The sequence below is a fragment of the Priapulus caudatus genome, unplaced genomic scaffold, assembly GCF_000485595.1.
Source record: "Priapulus caudatus unplaced genomic scaffold, Priapulus_caudatus-5.0.1 Scaffold398, whole genome shotgun sequence".
Taxonomy (NCBI): Eukaryota; Metazoa; Priapulida; class Priapulimorpha; order Priapulimorphida; family Priapulidae; genus Priapulus; species Priapulus caudatus.
The window spans coordinates 100,537-116,578 of NW_014577459.1; the positions used below are offsets into that span (position 1 = coordinate 100,537).

The 16,042-nt window shown below is 46.9% G+C and overlaps 1 protein-coding gene across 1 annotated transcript in view; it reads left to right on the forward strand.

The window, feature by feature from the left end:
- LOC106809942 overlaps positions 1 to 16,042 on the forward strand; it is a 58,800-nt gene that overhangs the window by 22,343 nt on the left and 20,415 nt on the right. The window contains exon 3 of the mRNA XM_014813180.1: positions 15,546 to 15,614. Coding sequence (XP_014668666.1) covers positions 15,546 to 15,614 — 69 coding nt within the window. The remainder of the gene's footprint in view (positions 1 to 15,545; positions 15,615 to 16,042) is intronic.

Consider the following 16,042-nt stretch of genomic DNA (forward strand, 5'->3'; position numbering starts at 1 on the left):
TTTCTGTGTCGGAAACATTGGTCAAACTACAAGGTGTAATTGTATGACAGCTGCCGCGACATTTCAGTGGCACTTTGGAGACCATAAAATTGCAATAAAATTAAATGGATGTAGCCAACAGTTGCTTGTGCTGCTGTAGCCGCCCTTAATAGAGGCCTGACAACCCGCGACTTCGGTGCCAGGCTAGCCAGATTTTCATCTCTCAGCTGTGGTTTTGTTTGAGTCCAGACTGGGGCTCCAATTCCAAAACAAACAAGCTTCCAATTCCATCATGGGCAGGACCACCATCACCAGACAGCTTCCATATCTACCTCACATTAGTTCTCCATATTCCAGCCCACTCAGCGAGTATGCCGACGTGGATGCCGACGTGGATGCCGACGTGGATGCCGACGTGGGTGCCGACGTGGGTATCGGTGGCGACGCGGAGTCTTGCGCGATTACTAGCGATGACGTAACAACAGATCGCAGACGACTACGGTGTCGCGGAGTTCTGAGAGGACCGCAGTGACGTGACTCTCTTCTCGTGACAGCAGACACGCTGGGTCGCCTCACCCGATCGCTCATGATGTCAGCCAGTCGCACGTTCACGCAACCCCCCCCCCCAGCGCGTTTGTCAACGTGCACGAGGCGTATATCTAATTTAGGGTCAGCCAATCGCGTTGGACGTAGCAGGCATTCATGCGACGGAGCCTTTCACGATGGTGTCGTCCCTATTGGCTCGAGAGAATGCGGATCGTATCTTTGCCCCTTTCATGGCGGACATCGATGATCGTACAGAGGGGAACGTGATCGGATCTCCGCTCTCTTACAGCGACATCACTGCTCTTTTAGGAGAAACGCGATAATACCTATAATTATGTGCTCTCTTACGCAGGCGCCTCCGCTCGTTCATGGTGGCATATCTACACAATCGGGGTGATATCGCTGTCCATTCATGGCGACATATCTACACAATCGGGGTGAATCCTCCTTGCATTTGCGACCGTTAGTTTGTGCGCTCGTTATCTCTCTACGTCATCCGCTGTCACATAATTCAGCATCTCCATGTCCCACATGTTATCCTCTCCACCGTTGTCTTTATGTCCCCTGTATTCCTCGTCGTTTATCCACTTCTCCCCCCTCCTCCCCCTGGGTGCCCCACACGCTCCAAAAGGTAATGCTCGAGTGTTTGCACTTGTCATGAATTATTGTTGTTTATACAGGAGAACCACCGGGGAATCGGCCCAGGGGCTAATGTCCACTCTATGATTGTGTGTATTTTACATTGCTATAAATTGCGGCCAGCTGGTAGGCTTCCGCATGATGGCGCTCGCATCGAGGAACCATCATCAGTAATAATAATAAGGGGTCACGTATAGACTGACTCTAAACGTCTACGCCGTTGCTCCCACAATGATCCAACAACGGCTCGTGGAGCCAGTCTAGCATCTAGGCATCAAAGCTGACGTGGCTCATTTGGGGGCTCTCCTTGTAGTTATATGCAGCTCCTATACAAGAATCTAGCAGATACACATACGCAGGAATGAATAATGACAAGTTTGTCATGTGGGACACGCAGATATTTATTAGATGGGCGGGTGTAACGAACTGCGAATGATCTAACTAGCAGGCATGAGTAACAAAATCAACGGCTTGACATATACTACCAGGAGTGTATAATAATATAGAGATATAATGTATGTCTATATTATACACTCCGGACATATGGTCTATGACATAATGGTCTAGTAGTTGACTTTTGCTTGCTACGTTTGGCTTTCCCGTTAATTTGTTACTATATTCCGCGAATACGGGTTCAGCTTTATTTTAATTTATCTCTCCTTATCTTCGACTAACCATCCCCCATCAACCCGACCAATCACCTCTCCCACGCACCACCCAACCCGCTGACTCACCCCATCACACCCCATCTCTCTAACTGAAAGATATCAATAGCTAATAATACCTATTAATATAAGGTATTAATAATAAGGTAAAAAAATGTTTAAAAAACGTTAAAAAAAGTAAATGTAAAAAATTTATTAATAGCTCTTGAAGATATCATCCTGTTAAAATCATCTCCAGTAGAGCAAATATATACAGCGTCTAATCCAGTGTCTTATTCTAACAGAGCGTCTAATTCCAATACAGCGTCTAATTCTAATACAGCGTCTAATTCTAATAACGCACGCGTTCTACATTCAGTGTCTTATTCTAATACAGCGACTTAATTCCAATGTACAAGCGTGCTAATTCAATAACCAGCGTCTAATTCCTAATACAGCGTGCTAATTTCTTATTGCAGCCCGTCTAAATTCTAATTCAGCGTCTAATTCTAATACACGGCGTCTCAATTCAGTGTCTTGATTCTAATACAGCGTCGTAAATTCCTAATAACCAGCGTCTAATTCTAAATTCAGCGTCTAATTCCTAATACAGCGATCTAATTCTAGATACAGCGATCTAAATCAGTGTCTTGTTTTCTAATATCAGGCGTGCTAATTCCTAATACAGCGTCTAATTCTAATTAAAGGCGTCTAATTCTAATACCGCGTCTAATTCAGTGTCTTAATTCTAAATAGCAGCGATCCTAATTGCTAATACAGCTTCTAATTCCATGGCGCAGATGCTGTACGTATGTACTCTGGGTCACCCACGTGACCACGACATAGATCGTCTGCAGTGCACACTAGCGCCATCGCGAGTGCGTCCCTCACCTAAACTGTGCGCGCCGAAATAAGCGCAAACCGCGAGCAGATGGACGCCATAAACCCCGCGTTGGTATTTACAAGATAAATTACTTACACGTGCCCGCCGTAACAAATATGTCTAATGTCCCCCAATGTTACCAAGAGCTTCTATACGCAGCTATGCATAGCCGATGACTCGAATTTCTTTCTAAAAGGAATTGCAGTTCCATTTTCGTTCTCGACATTTCGGATATTAATGATTTGGGAAGAATTTTGTCATTTCCTATTTGGTGAAATGAAGTCTTTTTATAAATGTTCGGGGAGGGGGGGAGGGAAGGGAGGGGAGGGCATGTTTCGTGTGCGGACTGTTGCTCGGAATAGTACGTGGCAATATATAATAAAACAGTATAGATCATCCGAATTATCCGTGGTCCTGACTTCATTTGCATAACCCTTGACATACACATATTATTGTAAGAAATATCATTTTAATTTTATTTCTATTAATTCATCTGTTGCGATGATGCAATATGCTAGACGATCAGCTATTATCGTAAATAGGAAGCCATGTAAAGATTGAAGGAGATATAGAGAGCGCGCGCGCTCGAGAGAGAGAGGGAGAGAGAGAAAGAGAGAGAAAGAGAGAGAAGAGAGAGAGGAGAGAGAGAGAGAGAGAAAGAGAGAGAGAGAGAGAGAGAGAGAGAGAAAGAGAGAGAGACGAGAGAGAGAAGAGAGAGAGAGAGAGAGAGAGGAGAGAGAGAGAGAGAGAGAGAGAGAGAGAGAGCAGAGAGAGAGAGAGAGGACGCGTGCGTGCGAGAGAGAGAGTACGATAGAGACCCCCCGCCGAGAGCAGATAGAGAGAGAGAGAGCAGAGAGAGGCAGAGAGAGGAAGAGAGAGAGAGAGAGAGAGACACGACGAGAGAGAGGAGAGAGAGAGAGAGAGAGGCCTCCGACGCGTGCCGTGCGAGAGGAGAAGAGGGGAGAGAGAGAAAGAGAAAGAGCGAACGAGAGAGAAACAGACAGAGAGAGTACACTGATTGTTGATTTTGAGTTGATTTTGCAATCAATCAGGATGCATAATTGTCATGAGCTATAGCTGCATGAGTGTGACTTGAAATTAGTAGTAACGGAACCCGCGTCCGCGTATGTGGAAACCAGGCTAGCGCGGAATCATTGTAGACTGGAGTGCATCAAGAGTTCATAATTACTTAATGCAGTCCGCAAGCACTCATAATGTTGTGGTGGACGAGGCGCCGGAGTCAGTCTCATTCATGGCGCATCTTTGCAAGCCAGATGCAAAGTGTGGCTGGCACGATTCTGTCGGTCTTGCCCATCGGTTGCGTGATTCTGCGTCACCTGCGTCTGGTCCCGTGACTGTTTCCGCATCGCTCTCGCATCAGCTGCATTCCCATACACCCCACCACCACCATCACCACCACATCGCGCTTCCCCCTCCTGCTCCATATATAGCCCCATCATTACTCATGCCCGCTATATATATCTGAGCCGCGGATCGTATTTCTAAGCTTTGAGTGGCCCTGCTATTTTTCCACAACTCTCCTTCCTGTTGTGAGTGGATTGTGCGACTTTGATATCGGCCCGCCGTCAGGAAATAAACGACTGCGGACTGTCTCTCGCGGGGTCACAGGTGAGCGAAGTGGATGGAATGCGGACAGGGAAGAGCAGTAGGAGGAGGAAGGAGAGCGGCGGCGGTTTGAAGTGCTCGAGAGAGAGAGAGAGAGAGAGAGATTCCTCGCTGTTGGTTTCTCACATATGACAGCTGGTGTTTTGGGTCGTGGCGACGGGCGGTTTGTCGAGATGGTGGCATCGCGTTGAATCCGTGCAGGCTGGCTTCGTGTGGATGGGGAGATAATGCCACTTCATGGCTGCTGACTCCTTCCTTCACCACCCCGCGCGCGCGCGGAGGGAGGGGGTAAATTCACATGCAGCGTTATCTTCTCTGGCATAGAGTGTGGGGCTTGTGCTTACGTTTAGCGTGTTCGTCTAGTTTGCAGACGTAGCATCATACGTAGGCGTGACGTAGGGCTTTGTTTTGACTAGCGAGCGCGAATGCGCTATTGTCTCCGCGCGGATTCCTCGCGATCAGCTGCGCATGCGCACGTTGTAACCGCGGTCGACCTTTCACGATCGGTTCATGGCGAGGTCGTTCGTCGGAAGAACTCGTGCTCACTTGCGGGTTTGTTACATCGCATCCTGGCGCCTGTATTGCTGCTATTCCGCATCGGTTACGTTTGTGACGTTGATGTAGTCTAATTAGCTTCAGTTTCCATGGCGCCAATCTGTATAGGTATTCGCCTTCATCGATTAATAAATGAAAGACGTATCGCTGCTATCTTCGTTTCTTTTCCGAACGAAAGTTCATGACCGGGATTTCAGACCTTGTGCTTCTTTCTTGTGGCCTGGGTTAGGAGGAATAGAATTCACCGTAGTATTTTATTATATTAAAAACATCTAATTACGATATGTGAAGATACGAGTAAAATTCAGAAAATATCACAAACCGGGTGCAATGGTGGTGCCTGCATATATATACACGAAGGATGAGTATGCTGGTATTCATCATTTATTTTTTGAAACAGGAAGTTAGCGGCAAAACAACCTAGCGCGCCGTAGGCGTATTGCAGCAACATCACGAGTCTGTGATGGATGCATAATGCGAAAGTACCAATAAACTTGTTTTCAATAAAGGCAAGGCAGTTGTAAGGAGATTTATTGCGACAGAAACCTAGGCGGTCGTGTCATTCGGTTGTTGCGTGCTGCGGGGAGCTGTTGATTGTTGGGAGTTATTGAGAGATCGGCAGAAGCAAGCTACAAGCTGGTTGACATTCTCACATGTGGTAGGAGTTGTAAGCTGTTGTTGAGGCGGCCATCTGTGTGTGTGTGTCCCTGAAAGAAAGCCCCTGCGCCTCAAGGATAGACATTCCTCCATGTGTCTGTGTTCGTGTTTGTGTGCGGTCGCGTGCATGTGCCCGTCTTTGAGTGAGTGCGTGCGTGCGTGCATACGTGAGTGGATGCGTGCGTGCGTGCGTGCGTGCATGCGTGCGTGCGTGCGTGCGTGCGTGCGTGCGTGCGTGCATGCGTGCGTGCATCAGTGAGTGAGCGCGTGCGTGCGTGCGTGTGTACGGCAGACCTTCAGGCAATAGCGGGGTCGTCTAAGGTCGCCGAATCAAGATGGCGTGTGATATAGTGCAGATAAACGAGTTACATAGGAGCGACACGTAGGACAGCTGCTAGCGAACAGTTTACGTTCGTTTCTTCGCGTATTTTAACGCGTCGGCGTCGACTGCGTGGTTATTTTCGTTGAGCGACGTCACAACGGTTGCGTATATTCGTCGTTAACGCGTACAGCACCAACTGCACAGCAGAAATTAATAGAGAGGCTGCATCTTTTGCACAGCGCTGCCAGGTCTGGTCTGGTTTGACAGCATCTTTCAGTGCTGGCACCTTAACATAAAGCGGGTAGGTCGCCGGATCCTTACCGTGCTGGCGGCGATACGTATAGAGATGGCTCGTCTGCAAGCAATACAGCGTTGGTGGCTCGGTTCATTTCCTCGTGGTCTGGTAACGAAAGCATCGCAGGGCTAGCGGGACCGGGAGCGGGACCCGCTCAGAGTCGGCTGCGTGTAGCAGAGTTGGCAGCAGAGTTGGCAGTATCGTACATACTTACTATCTACGCCACACCACACTGGAGTGGGTGTGAAACGCAAGACGTTCGCTTATTGGTTTTTGCGGCAGGAAGTCCTCGTCTTTGTTATGAGTTTTTTTTCTATCGGGGAGGTTTGTTTTTTCGCCCGTTAGCCCTCGGCCTGCACGCTATGATACTCTGCGTGAGGAAGTGCATCTAGACCACTTACTCATCCATCCCACTCATCCCTGCCGTCCCCACTCACGTGAGCGCGTCTGTTAGAGTAGTCATGGTGTAGTATACATAGAGTAGTCATGGTGACCGGAGTACGACTCACCACGCGTGATGCCCACTGAGCACGGTAGAAGATGAAGCAGTCGGCTTTCGGAGGATAGCCACAAGTTATCTTTCCGCTTCTCACTACGTGGCGAAATAGTGTCGAATAGAGACAGTAGAAGTCACTCCTACGGCGTGAAATAGTCGTAGAGCCTGGTCGGGCTAGGTATGGGGATGAAGCTGTCAGCTTTCAGAGGATAGCCAAGAGTTCTCTTCTCGCTTCTCACTACGTGGCAAACTAGAGATAGCTACGAATAGAATAGAAATAGAGGTCGGGCTAGGTATGGGGTAAAGGAGTCAGCTTTCAGGTGGTGAAAGGGAATCGCGTGTCGACTGGTGCGGCTGGGAGAAGATATGGTTGTGACTCTGATCGTTTAGCTGTTCTGGTATTCTACTGTTGGCATTTATTCTGTTGGTTTCATGTTAGACACAAAGAACGAAATGCATTTGTGCTCCGCGCGTCATTCTAATCTGCCATAGATCTATGATGTGAAGGTATCTATTCTCCCCTCTCGTGCTCTTTCTCTGCATTTTTCTCTCACCGTCTCTCACTGTTTCTCTCTAAGTGTCTCTGTTAGTCGTGCGCCCCTATATATATTGGTATGTAGTCATGTAAGACGGAGTCTGTTCACCACATGACGCGTGTCTCCGCTGCCGTTACTGGCTGCACGCCAGTCATAAACCGAAATCGAGATTAACCTGATAGCACCGTAGCACTGCAATTCTATCAGCTTATAAATGTTCCACTCTATGTACGGAACACTCCTCCTCTGCCCCGTTCGTACGTTTGATAGGCGCCGCATTAGAACTAACGCGTTAGAGCTAACACGTGCACTATACAGTGAGGTCAGGAAGCCATGACACGTTAGTGTAACCTAGGTCAAGCCTCAGCAGTCTAGGAGGGTCTAACTAGCTGGGGCGCGCTGTGTCACCAAAGCTAGCTATTAATAATACACTAAACAGGCGGTGCAGCTGCGTATCTGTGCGTGCCATTACTATACGGGCGCGTTACACCGGCTGCATGGTTGCCACTGCATTGATGATATGAGTATGTCGGCTGCAGCAGCGGCGGCAGCGGCTAAGGTCAGCGACAGTCATCCGTCTCCGCAAAGTTTTATTGCTTGTAATATTACGCTGCCTTATAGTTATAACGCCTCGCAGCGTCGCCGATTCTAGGGCGTGTTTGTGTGCGTGCGTGCGTGCGTCCGTGCGTGCATGCGTGCGTCCGTGCGTGCGTGTGTGCGTGCGTGCGTGCGTGCGTGCATGCGTGCGTGTGTGCGCGAGAGTGTGCTTCGTATTGTAATACATTATACATATATTACATTATAGTAATCACATGATAGCGCTTTAAAACACGAGAGGATCGTGGGTATGTGTAATCGGGGCGCTGCCTGCAACCGGTCTTTACGTGGCGCGTAATCGTCTGCTATATTACCCCGCTACCGTTCTTTAATTTGCCGATGATTTTGGCAACGTTCCATTCTGATTGGCCGATGCCTTTGGGCGAAATCGCTCCGCCACGTGTTTATGTTTAAACTGGTAAGGAATGCGGGCTGTGCGTGAGCACGGGGAAACACGTGTGCGTGCGTGTCAGTGCTGCTGCTAGCTAGCTAGCTGTCTCCGGCTTCCTTCCCCTCAATCACGGCTTTGTAGCGCTGCTGCTGGTGTCATCCCGAGTTCTCCTTCTCCTCGACAGTTTCTCCACGGGATTCGCAGGCAGACCAGCGGGGCCCGTATTTCGGGTATGTATACGTATGCCGTGGTGGTGAAGGCGCGGTGGCTGACGGACACACGGCTTCCGCGCGGGGCGTACGTATGTTTGAGCTGTGTTGTTGAACGTGCGCGTGTATAGTGTGATTGATCAGCGCGAGCGACGGACGGTGCTGCTGCGGTTCGTGACGAAAGTGAGAAATCTTCAACGATCCCCTTCTTCTTGCTCGGCGGGATTGCGGGCCGATCTTCACTGATACGTGCAAGTGATGTGCTGATTAACGCGCTGCTACGGTTGTTTCGTCGTCGTCGGAGCCGACGTCTCCTCTGCGTGCGCTGTACTCGTCTGCACGGAGCGACGACGCGGCATTGCGTCACGCGGCGACGCTGCATTGCGTCACGCGGCGACGCTGCATTGCGTCACGCGGCGACGCTGCATTCAGTCACGTACAGACGCGGCATTGCGTCACGCGGCGACGCGGCATTGCGTCACGCAGCGACGCGGCTCGGAGTAGCGCGCTATTTTAGAGATAGTTGTGTTGAACGCGCGGATAGATATTCATCACAGGGAGTTATAGTGTTGACGATGCTCTCTCGCACTGAGTGGATAAATCGAGGAGTTAGTGAAAAGGGCTGGGGAGGGAGGGACCGAGCTGGGTGGGCGTGGTCGGCAAGGTTTGTTTAGGCGACGTGCTTTTGGCAAAGTTGGGGGAGGTTAAAATATAGATGAATTATTTCACACGAAGTACAATGGCAAATATACGCCATTTTACGAATTAAAATATGCTATATTCTGTCTGGGAATAGGAACAAGCTTAATATTTACTAGGTCATTATTGACATCACCTTGTCCCTTCGTTTTAATCTAGGATTTCAAAAGGTCACATTTTACTTGCAACGTTGATAGGATCATCTATATCTATCAATTGGTTTTTCCAGCCTCCTCCGCATAATAGTGAACGATATTCGTTTTTTTTCTCGAGTTAAACCCTTCCATGGGTCAGTGGTAGAACGTGATATTGTTAGTATTTAGCATGTTACGGTTGATGTGAGACACTGACACTTCACCGAGAATTTCTTATAATAACAAAAAGAAATTATCACCATTCTAAGGTAGCCGGAATTCCTTACTCATGACTACTATTACGTGATCCGCCATTATTGTTGTTGAGCTCTCATATGCTGGTGAAGATTTCCGCCTGAAGGTGCTGTCTCGTCGGTTCTTGCACGGATGTTTTTACGGCAACACCGACTAGTCATCATAACGTAACAGGAGGGTCGTCGTTCGCTGTGAGGATAGCTGAGATCATTGCCTGATGATGCATTGCTGGATAGTTCTCTCGTGGGCAACGATGACGTGGGGGACGCGGTGAATGCGGGGATGACGTGGGGGACGCGGTGAATGGGGGGATGACGTGGGGGACGCGGTGAATGGGGGGATGACGTGGGGGACGCGGTGAATGGGGGGATGACGTGGGGGACGCGGTGAATGGGGGGGATGACGTGGGGTTTTATTCGAAGTTTATATAGTTACACGATCTACTTTGTAACTTTGTAACAGTGAGGTTGGCCGTGTGTAAAGGTCATGGGTCCGCCAACGCGATCTACGTGTATGTTGCAAGTTGATGGCATCAAGTGGGCGAAGGGACAACCGCTCCCAGCTCCCGGTGTCCGTGTGGTAGGTTCACTCAATGGGGAATGCTTCTACGAGTAGTAGCAAGTGTGGAGCTAAAAGTTCACGTGTAGAATTTAGATATTCTGTCCGCAATGCATTAATAATACTCACGAACGGTAGGAAATGCCCGGGTTTTAACCGCATAGGAATTCTTGTAAATAGTATTAATATTGTTATGTGCGCGAAATGATTAACTATAGGTGTATTAATCGCATTGTTTCATACTGTGAATATGTAATGCGGCACGGTCTGCTAATAACCATAGTTATTGTGCAATGCAATAACCATAGTTATTGTGCGACCACTGGTTGGCAACGACGTTCTTGCATGACATCTCTGTCTAACAGCTGTCATTTCCAATCACAATAATCCACTGGGTAGTGAAAGCCATTTGTCATATATACCCACCTGTCCGGAGCCAATCAGGTTAATGAAAGTACTCGATAGAATAGCATGCGGCAGTCAGTGCCACAGAAACACTAACACACATAGTGTAGCAAATATCATCGTCTGTTTATTTTGCAAATAGGTTTATTCTATCGACATTTTGACCGAATTTCGTCCCGTCTTCGAAAACGAGTTTTTGGAGTAATATACGCCCTAGACGTCCGTCTTTTGCTTATGTATACTGCTTCGTCGTCTCTGACCGTGTTTATATTTGAGTGCGTTAACTTGCTGCTACGAGCAATCACATGCAATTCCTTAATAAATGGGAGAGGATTTTTTTTAGCTAGAAGAGTAATAAAGCTGTGCGCATATTGCATTCCACAATTTACGAGCTTAAAAGGGAGAATTGCAGCTCAGTAGACCGAGAAGAAACCTCCCAGAGGTCTCAACTATCTCTACAACACGAGCCATCATATACAGTAGCTATTCATATAGTAGCAGCAGCGTATTTATACGATCACAGAGTAACTATGCTGTAACGATAGCATATATGTGCACGGTAACTATATATGTATCAGGAGTGTATAATAGGGAGTGTATATAACCCTATTATACACTCCTGATATGTATGCAGTAACTATACTGAAGTAGCAGCATATATACACGAGCGTACAGTAGCTATGTTAGAGTAGTAGCATATATATGTACGAACATAGAGTATCTATACTATAATAGCGGCATATAATGTACGAACATATCGTAACTATACTGTAATAGCGGCATATAATGTACGAACATAGAGTATCTATACTATAATAGCGGCATATAATGTACGAACATATCGTAACTATACTGTAATAGCGGCATATGTGTACAACATTACGATAACTACGCTATACAATAGCAGCAATGTGTACATACCAGCAGCATATATGTACGAGCACACAGCAGCTATGATATAGCAGTAACATAAATCTAAGCGTATACGGCACATATACGGCTTATGCCAGCAATATATAACCACTCTAATGACCACAGAGACACATAGTTTTCCCAGCGTCATTGGAATGCGTTAACGAACATAATTAGTACGACTGCGGCATCAGAAGTGACACTGATTAGAATTTGTAGACTAATGTGCGTGGAGACTAGATGAAATACGCCACAACGTCTATTTTTTCAAGACATCACCTGTCATTATTTTATGGTTCGCGTCAACGAATCGTGGGTTAATTTATAGCTTTGATACAATGATAAATTGGGATTTTATATGTATGCTTTAATGTGAGAGTATTGCCCTCGGTTATTTATGGGTAATCTTAGCATATGATAACTATTTTGTGCTCATATACAATGATGCCATAAATAACAGAAGTTATCTAACAGAAAAATTAGTTTAGATAATCATGGCGTCGACGTGATGTTCATTTGTCGTTCTTGAGACGCGGGAACATTCACCGTAAAGTGTTAGAAGACGAGGGAGGCGAGTGCTCTTCGCTCCTGGGCTGTTCACCTATTCGAGTGCTAGCAACTAGAAACGCGTCTATTTTCCGGTTCTTTCCTAATTCCTTATCATTAAGTAAGCGTTTACACCGCCACTAAATGCTGTACACCCGCTGGGGAGTCATGACTGAATGCAGAGTTACCGACGCAGAACAGTGGCACAGCTCTAACTAATGCCTCATGCGTGTGTGCGCATATACTCCCTCTCTTTACTATTCAGCAGCGAGTGAACGTTTTTGAACATTCGCAGTGAATCAGTCTATAGACATTAAACACTCATTCTAAAAAGAAGTTGCCTTGGAACATCGCCAGAAAAAAAACATGGCTACTGGGAGCCCTGATAACGTCTATCATTTTACGTTAGCGCTTCTGTTGCTTCTGGCTTTGATTAGGTGTGCGATGCGATGTGTCAGTGTTCGTAGTCGTCTATAGTGGCAGCGTAAACCACCCACGATGTCTGACACGTTCCCGCGCACTCGCGTGCCAGGAAAATACCTGAAAATTATTTCTCAAGGCCAGGGATTTCGGTTTAAAAAGTCGTTTAAGTGTTAAGCATTACAAAAATTGAGCCACCTGTTTATAAACTCGTGTGAGTATCCAGCCAGGGAATTAAAAAAAGTCGGTTAAATGTTAAGCATTAGGAGAATTGAGCCCTTTGTTTATAAACGTGTGTGAGTATATCGATTATAATTCGGATTATTATAATGACTGTGATTTCCACTTTCGGTTTGTCGCAATCGCATTTTTATCGGCAAAAAATGGTCGCATTGCGCCTGCTTCTCTCAGGGAATCACGAATTAATGAATTTACCCGCAGTTGTCCCGGATAACGAGAAGTAAATACATGCGAGAGAACCGTAGAGAGTTTCTGCGCAACATAAAATGCGAGTTGAGTCTCTCTCTCTGCATCTAATGAAGATGGATTCGGTTCTCACTGAGTATAGGTAATCTATATCGAGCTCGTCTGTGCCATAAATACTGCTGCTCCTGAAATTCTGGAGACGTGATGGTTGCAGCCCACGGGCATCCCGCTAGATTTATCACACTGACTGGGCCGTGGTTGGTACATACTCAGCAAACCACACCTACTAAGCACAGACGACATTAAAACTCCTGGGTTGGGTTTTGGGCGCGTCTTAAATCGGCAATCGGGAATGATATCAGCCCCCCCAAAAAAAGGAAAGCAGCGGGAGTTAACCGAATTTGCAGTTACGTGGCGTAAAACACGGTACTCTCTCGACAATATAATAGTAACATGAATTGCGTATGTGCGGCGTTCGATTGAAAGATTTCGATGTCGTGCTGTGTTAGGCGTCAGCCGTTTAAAGATGGTTTTATCGGACGAGCGCTCGTGGCTGCAAGGCGCCGGGCGGGGTTCCACTTACTGACTGCTGTGCTGTAAATCACTACGGTAGCGCGCTGCTGCACACAGGTGCAGGGCTCCCCGTGCCCAGGTTCCTCGGTAGCAAATACAACGTTTCCACGTAGCAAATACGTCCATGAGAACCCAAAGTGTGTGCATTTCATTTTCTTAAACGGTCCCGAGCATTCGGTTTTTGATGGGACTGCATCCACGTAAACAATACAGACAGTGTAGAATTACGGTTCGCACGACAATACCCGTGACGTTGCAATATATGGCGAACGCAACAACGTGATCGGTCAACGAGCAGTCGCTATTGATATTTCGTGATAATACCGTTACGGAAGAAAAGGAGAATCGGAGATGTCTTGCTATTGCAAGGATATGATGGTGTCATGTGTAGAGGCGTACAAGAATGCACGTGTAAGTGATATATATATATATATAATATATATATCTCTGGCGCGGGTAAACGTGTGAGTATAACAACCAAGGCATATCTTTTCGGTGAGGGTACTCGCAACGCGTCTATTCAAGTCGGTACAAAAGCTTTAAGAAGGGAAGCTCTAGCAAGTACGGTAGATTCTTTTTACGTATGTGTCATGCTACGTTCCTCCTCACTCTTAATCATGCGCACGAGAAGTGTGGGGTTAGATGATAGGATTAGGATTAGAGAGTTGCTTGATATAATTACAGATAGAAATAGGCTTATACCTAGGTTAAGTGGCCATTCACTTACGCATGTCCTTGAATAACGTAGCAAGGTCATTGTTAGCGATAGGCTTATGTGTAGGTCAGGTGCAGGGTAGGAAGATGAGATGCAGTATTAATAACCATTTTCATAGCTGATCGAGATTGACAGCAGCCGTTGTTTGTGACTCATTGTCGAGGATGAGAATCGAACCTAGGAGAGACCTATGAAAATATACCCTTCAAAATTACCGTCCTTTACAGTGAAGTAGAACAGCGAAAGGCTTATTTTATCATATAAATAGGTGTTGTACGTCACATTGTCTAATTTTCGTAATGATTCAATAATGGCAGAACATCCAAATTGATTCTCTAAAAAGATAACACTTTATAATTAGTGATCTCGTCTCCACTCTCACAATCCGATGTAGACCCAATCCGTGTTGCTAGGGCGATCAGGAGGCAGACGCCGTCCTTGTTGCTAGGACGGTGGGGAGGCAGCGTCCTTGTTGCTAGGACGGTGGGGAGGCTGACTCCGTCCTTGTTGCTAGGGCGGTGGGGAGGCAGACTCCGTCCTTGTTGCTAGGGCGGTGGGGATGCAGACTCCATCCTTGTTGCTAGGACGGTGGGGAGGCAGCGTCCTTGTTGCTAGGACGGTGGGGAGGCAGACTCCGTCCTTGTTGCTAGGGCGGTGGGGAGGCAGACTCCGTCCTTGTTGCTAGGGCGGTGGGGATGCAGACTCCATCCTTGTTGCTAGAGCGGTAGGGAGGCTGACTCCATCCTTGTTGCTAGGGCGGTGGGGATGCAGACTTCGTCCTTGTTGCTAGGGCGGTGAGGAGGCAGACTTCGTCATTGTTGCTAGGGCGGTGGGGAGGCAGACTCCGTTCTTGTTGCTAGGGTGGGCCGTTTGCCGCCAGTAGGTATACTGTACTGTTCACTAATTTCGACTGTTACCGGCCAGCCTCCTTCTTAACTCAATCACTCTCTGCGTCTGTCTTGCGTAATACATCGTCTGGTAAACAAGTGCGATGATGTGTATAATACAATCTTAGTTTTGCCCGACCAAAATCTGTCACTCTGCTTTCGGACATGTACCAGACGGTCCATGCTTCATGTTGCAGATGGTTATGATATAATATAGTGATTATGTAATATTTTTATTAAAATGTAGTTGTTACGTAGTTTTGTTATTTTCATGTTTGTTTGTTCATCTGTCTATAGTGTCTATAACCGTTTATGTTATACTAAGTATGCACGAGATTGACTGGCTAGGATGCGTTATCCTGGTTTTCACCATACGTACAGTATTTACCTAACCTGTGCACCCAACCGTTGTAACTGCACGAATTATTTATGTGCCACTTCTGTCTTTACTGTTTTGCTAGTCTATCAGTGAATAAAACATTAATTTCATATCAACAGCAGATTTCAACTTCAAAACGAAAAAAAGGTTATTTATGTCCGAATTTTACAGTAATTTACGTACTCCGAGATAAAAATGAATTAGAGAGAGTTGTTATGCGAAATCAATTAATGTGATTGCGTTGTTGCTATCGATTTATAGCAGGCCGGTGAGAGAGTCAGCAGACAACAACAGTCGGCAGAGCAGCAATATAATGCACCGTCCAATATCGTAAGTATCGTCTGACCACAGTCTCTGTATCTCCATCAGAAAATCACAAGAGTTTCTCTCCGTATTTGCAATTAGCGTGCTATCATTAACACAGCTCGTTGCTCATTGGGGAACGCTCGTCCGCGAAACGACCGCTTGGTGTCACTGCTGTCGTCGTTAGGAGAGTTGGCCGCGCCGCGTGTGAGATATCGAGAAAAAAACACAACGTAGAAGTAGACAACGTAGAAGTAGGCAACGTAGAAGTAGACGTAGATATAGACAACGAAGAAGTAGACATAGAAGTAGACGTAGAAGTGAGACAACGTAGAAGTAGACGTAGAAGTAGACGTAGAAGGTAACGCACGCACGCACGCACACATGCACGCACGTAACGCACGCACGTACGCACACACACACACACACACACACACACACACACACACACACAC